Source organism: Condylura cristata, unplaced genomic scaffold, assembly GCF_000260355.1.
Source record: "Condylura cristata isolate star-nosed mole 26May11 unplaced genomic scaffold, ConCri1.0 scaffold00008, whole genome shotgun sequence".
NCBI classification, from domain to species: Eukaryota; Metazoa; Chordata; class Mammalia; order Eulipotyphla; family Talpidae; genus Condylura; species Condylura cristata.
In genome coordinates, this window is record NW_004567109.1 from 13,346,592 (window position 1) to 13,351,435 (window position 4,844).

Consider the following 4,844-nt stretch of genomic DNA (forward strand, 5'->3'; position numbering starts at 1 on the left):
AAAAAAAAAAAAAAGCCAACATAATGATAGTCAAATGAGTGGAAACAGAGGAAACGAACTATCACTGAAGAGTATGGTACAGTTTTTCTGGGCTAAAACTAGGCAGAGCAGCTACAAACATGAACAGACCTTAAAAAGGCTAATTAAAGGCACCGAGATAGTTAGTTTGACTGAAACAAAGGATCTTTGCAGGCCTGGATGACTGGTTAAGGAATACAATTTAGATTTTGTAGGCAACAGTGTAGAGTTTATGTGGGTAGGAAATGGAGACTATCAAATTCACACCAACAAAAATGTAAAAGGTCTGAGCAGTTAAATGACATGATGAAATGTGGTATTTAGAGAAAATAGACAGTATTTTAGAAAATGGACAAATGAGAAAATCAGAGTTGAGCAGTAAAATGTAGTAATTCAGGGTTAAAAGGGAAACATACCAAAACATGTTAACTGCTAGCAAAAATGAAGAAGGAAGTATTAGGTGAGGGAACAAAACCAAAGACGACTGGTATAGTCTTATTTAGGACTAGGTTTATTAAAAATTGGTGTTAATGATAAGAATTGAGAAGTCAGAGAGAAAAGTGATTGCAGTTTTGGAGAACAAGAAAACAGTAGAATGAAATGAAAGATTAGTTTTGATTAACCTCAGTACTTAGGGAAACAGCAGGATTTAGAAAGAAATGTGTTCATCAATCAGCCTGCATTTCTAAGACCGTAAATATTCTGAGAACAATTAAACATTCCCAGGAAAGAAGTAATAATCATGTTGAAAACCAAACAGAGGGCCCTCCCTGGTGGTGCAATGAGTTAGAGCGTAGCACTATAAAGCTATCCATAGCCACTGCAGCATGAGTTCCGTCCCTGGCCAGGGAGGTGACCTACATGGTGTGGCAGACCTCGCCTGTCTCCCTGCTGCTCTCCTCAGCAGTGGATTTCTGTAGATCTGCCTGTTCTATTCCCCAATCTGTCTCTGTTGAGTCCCCTACCCCCCCCCCCCCCCCACACCTCTGGCCTATACCCCAGTTACTGTATGCATAAATAAAAAAATCTTAAAAAAAGAAAACTGAACAGTCTGTACAAGATAGAAGAAACAGAAGATAGTACCCAAATGAAAAACTGTGAAAGAGACAGATAGTACCCTGAAGAGTTCCAAGTACACAGTAAGAATTCAGTAAATATTTGTGAACTGAAAGAATAAACAAATACAAGAACAGTCAAATGGAAAATATGAACCAGAACAGCAATGTTAATTATAGTCAGAAAAAAAAAATCTACGCTGACAGAGTGGTAATATTATCTGCTTCAGAGAAAACAACAAAAACAAAAACTTAAAACACTAAAGATGATCTAAGCATGAAGAATTAGTAGAACTATGATCAAAACTAAACCATAGTGGAGATATTTACAATTTCCACAAATATTATGTGCCTTTAATCTGTCTGCTGCACATTTTACTGAACTCTGGGAATATAAAGTGAGCAAAACAGAAAATAAGTCCTTACTCTAGAGGATAATTTATAGAGGGGACGGGAGTAGAGCAAGAAACAGATATAGTAGATGAAGGAGCAGATATAATCTTAACATTTGGTGTCTTAACAGAGGAATGAGAGAAATGGGATTACAGTCTGAGAAACTAGAGGGTCCTACTTTTGAGGTCACCCAGAAATTGGTTAGATTGGCATACTGACCACAGAAAGAAGAGGAAGAGCAAGCCAAATGAAACATATCAAATAGGATCAACAAAAGCATTACTATACCTGGTTTGAGACGCTGGAAACTGCTGCTGCTGGAATATTGGCAATAGTAGAAGAAGTAGATATCAGGCTGGCATTTGTGCTTGAAGCTATAGAATTGAGAATGTAAGATATATTAAACATACTATGTAAAGGCTAGAAGAAATGGAATATTTATTGTATCTTAAGCAAATAGATCTGCAAGGAAATAAAGAACACTGATAAAGAAAACAAATACTGGTTTTGCTTTTTTGCATGCCATACCTTCATTTAGGCTTGATAAGAAAAACAGTTGACATATTTTTCTATTTCAACTAAAGTCCTCAACTCTTCTTACATATACAATGCACTAATGGAACAAGAAGTTAAATTAAATCAATCCATCTTTTCCAGCAACTGAAAAATGACTCACCTGCAACAGGACCTAGTGACAGATCAGTAGAAAATACAGGAGCTTTGGTAAATACTACACTGTGATATTTGTCAGTTGCCCCAAATTCCACCTTTCCTGATGAATATAATTAACTTAAACAGAGCTAGTCTTTTAAATTCTGAAGTGCCTGGCATTGTTTCTTAGGTTCTATTTAAACAATGGATTATTAATGGGGATCAACGAACACTATGATCTAGCATTCTATGCTTTTACCAATGAGCCTGCAAAAACTGAAAAAATTATTCAGTATTATTCTGTCTAAATAAGTGTACTCTATATGCATGTTACTTAGGCAGCCTGTCTGGGTTAAGTTTTAAATATCCTGCCACTACAGATTCTAATGAGGCTTTAGTCCAGATCTCAGTAGCTAGTATTTGCCACAGGTGTTACTGGAACCCAGCTGCCTCAGTGGTAGGTGGTGGCAGGGACAGTGGTGTTCTTTCACCCTGATGTACCAGCACCATCAGTTGTGGCAGTTGTTTCTCAGAGCCCTTTTATGTAAAGTGCACTTCCTGGATTGTGGAATGGACCAATCAGTTCCGATGGGCTGATCAGGCGCTATGCACTGACTGGTAAATGGTCCCAGCAGCCACAGGATTGAAAAACGGTCCAATGAGACTTGGGTGGGACATGAAAGAGGATATAAGCAGGGGTCAGAGGGAGCTGCAAGAGACGATGCGAGCCGTTGAAGGAGAGAGCTGCTGATGCCAGCCCCTGAAGAAGACAGTTCCAGCCTCCAACAGAAGAAGAAAGAAAGAAGGGGAAGCCGCAGTTCCTGGCCTCTGAAGAAAGAGTGAAAAGAAGCACCCAGCAACTAACCTCCAAGGAGGGAAAAGCCAAAGACTTCTGTCAGACCGGGCATCGGTTCTGTTTCTGACACTGCCTGAAAGTAGCTCCAAAGGCCCTGGGCCTGGTGTCTAAAAGTTGTTAACACTGGGTCTATCTGACACTGCCTCTTAAGGACCAGGAGTGACCATCACTACTGGACAGTGCTGTTCAGCACTCCTGGTGACCATTGGTGACCATCACTGATGCTACCTGGGTGAGGCAGTCAGCCACCTGTGGATTCCCTTGTTTGTAAAAATAAATCCCATGATGGTTGTTCCTGGACCATGAGGGCGCTTGCAATTGTGAGAGTGGGTAAGAACCCACAGACAGTGACGTGTCCTCTTAACGGGCACTGCCCATGGTTAGCTCTTAATTTTGGTTTCTGGCTTTTTGTTGGCTCTCTGGCCTCAGAGCCCGGGCAGGTGGGTGGCTGTTACATCCTCTCATCTGGCTCCTGCCTTGTTGCCCTTTTGCCCTGTACACCCGTTTCATAGAGACTTGGACAAGTGGACAACATAATGGTTTTGACCTCCTCTCCCTAAGCACACTTAGACATGGTTCCTACTACAGTCACACACACTAAAAGAACATCAGGTAGACCTGACTATATGACTATTTATCCCATAGTAAACAAGAGTCCTCTAGAGGGAAAGCTAATAGGAAAACCTCATTAATAACAACGCAGATGAAAAAATGCATCGCAAACTTGAGAGTGCTAGTGACAATCAGAGCTTTTTAATCCTTTCCCATGAATACTCTGCACAGAATAAAGCCTAGAGGAGAATAAGGTAAATTAGATAAAAGGAACAGCTACTGCTGCAACCCTAGCTTTCAGATAAACAACATAGGATATTTATTAGAGAAATAGTATTAGATACATTAGATAAATAACATTTTCTTTCTACTGTAACTCCTTCCCTAGGGGAACTAAATAGCTCTTCAGTGCTTACCTTCTTAACCCTAAATGAAAGAAAATAGTCTTTTTTCCCCATTAATAATCATCTTCTTCTCTGTTGTGGCTTAACTCCTTTTTCCTAAGAGGAGGTACTAAGAAATGACTATTCATACTGTAAGCAGGTTTAAATCATTCTTTTAGGCAAAGAATTCTGTACAGATTCCAAATTCTATTACTAGCACATTACACCAGATAAAACTGCAAGAAAACAATGAACACAGTTAATCTAAGGTGGTAAAGAAAATAAAGTACTTATTTAATCTCTTAAATTTATCTCTTGCAGCACGGCCCCTCTCTCTAGCTAGATTTTTCTTTGGCTCTGGTTCTGGTACATATTTTTCTTTCCCTCTTATTGAACTTTTATTTTGTCCTACTTTCTTACTCACTTATGAATGTCTGGAGGTAAAACTGTTCATATCTGATCTTTACACACATGGGGAAAAGGTAATCTGACTGATATGATAGCTTTACACATTTAACAATTTTTTAGATCACTTAATAAAATGGACAGGAGATAAAAGGGAAGAAAGACCTTATAAACAGCTAGCCATGCATGTACTCTTATTATCTTTGCCAGGAAGTTTTAGACTTCATTAGTTAGTTTTTAAATTTAGCTACTAAGCTTTCAATATAAACCATACCAATAATCACAAATGTCTCTTACAAATAGTGGTTTCTATTATAGGAGTTGATGGCCTGCTGATAGGAAAATTTAAAGGGCTCAATAAGAACTCCTGTGTTAATTATGTATTCAGCAAACCAGGGTTCTCCTATGTGCTTAGAACCAGTGGTGAACAAGAAAAAGTATCTGCCTCCATGGAGTTTTCAATTCTAATGAAAGAAGTTAGAAAATAACTAAAGAAACAATATTCATCTGGGCTCTTGTCACTATCACTGA

The 4,844-nt window shown here is 38.8% G+C and overlaps 1 protein-coding gene across 1 annotated transcript in view; it reads right to left on the bottom strand.

Annotated features, from left to right (window-relative positions):
- EYA3 (EYA transcriptional coactivator and phosphatase 3) overlaps positions 1 to 4,844 on the bottom strand; it is an 86,581-nt gene that overhangs the window by 23,376 nt on the left and 58,361 nt on the right. Inside the window, exon 8 of the mRNA XM_004679405.2 lies at positions 1,755 to 1,840. Coding sequence (XP_004679462.2) covers positions 1,755 to 1,840 — 86 coding nt within the window. The remainder of the gene's footprint in view (positions 1 to 1,754; positions 1,841 to 4,844) is intronic.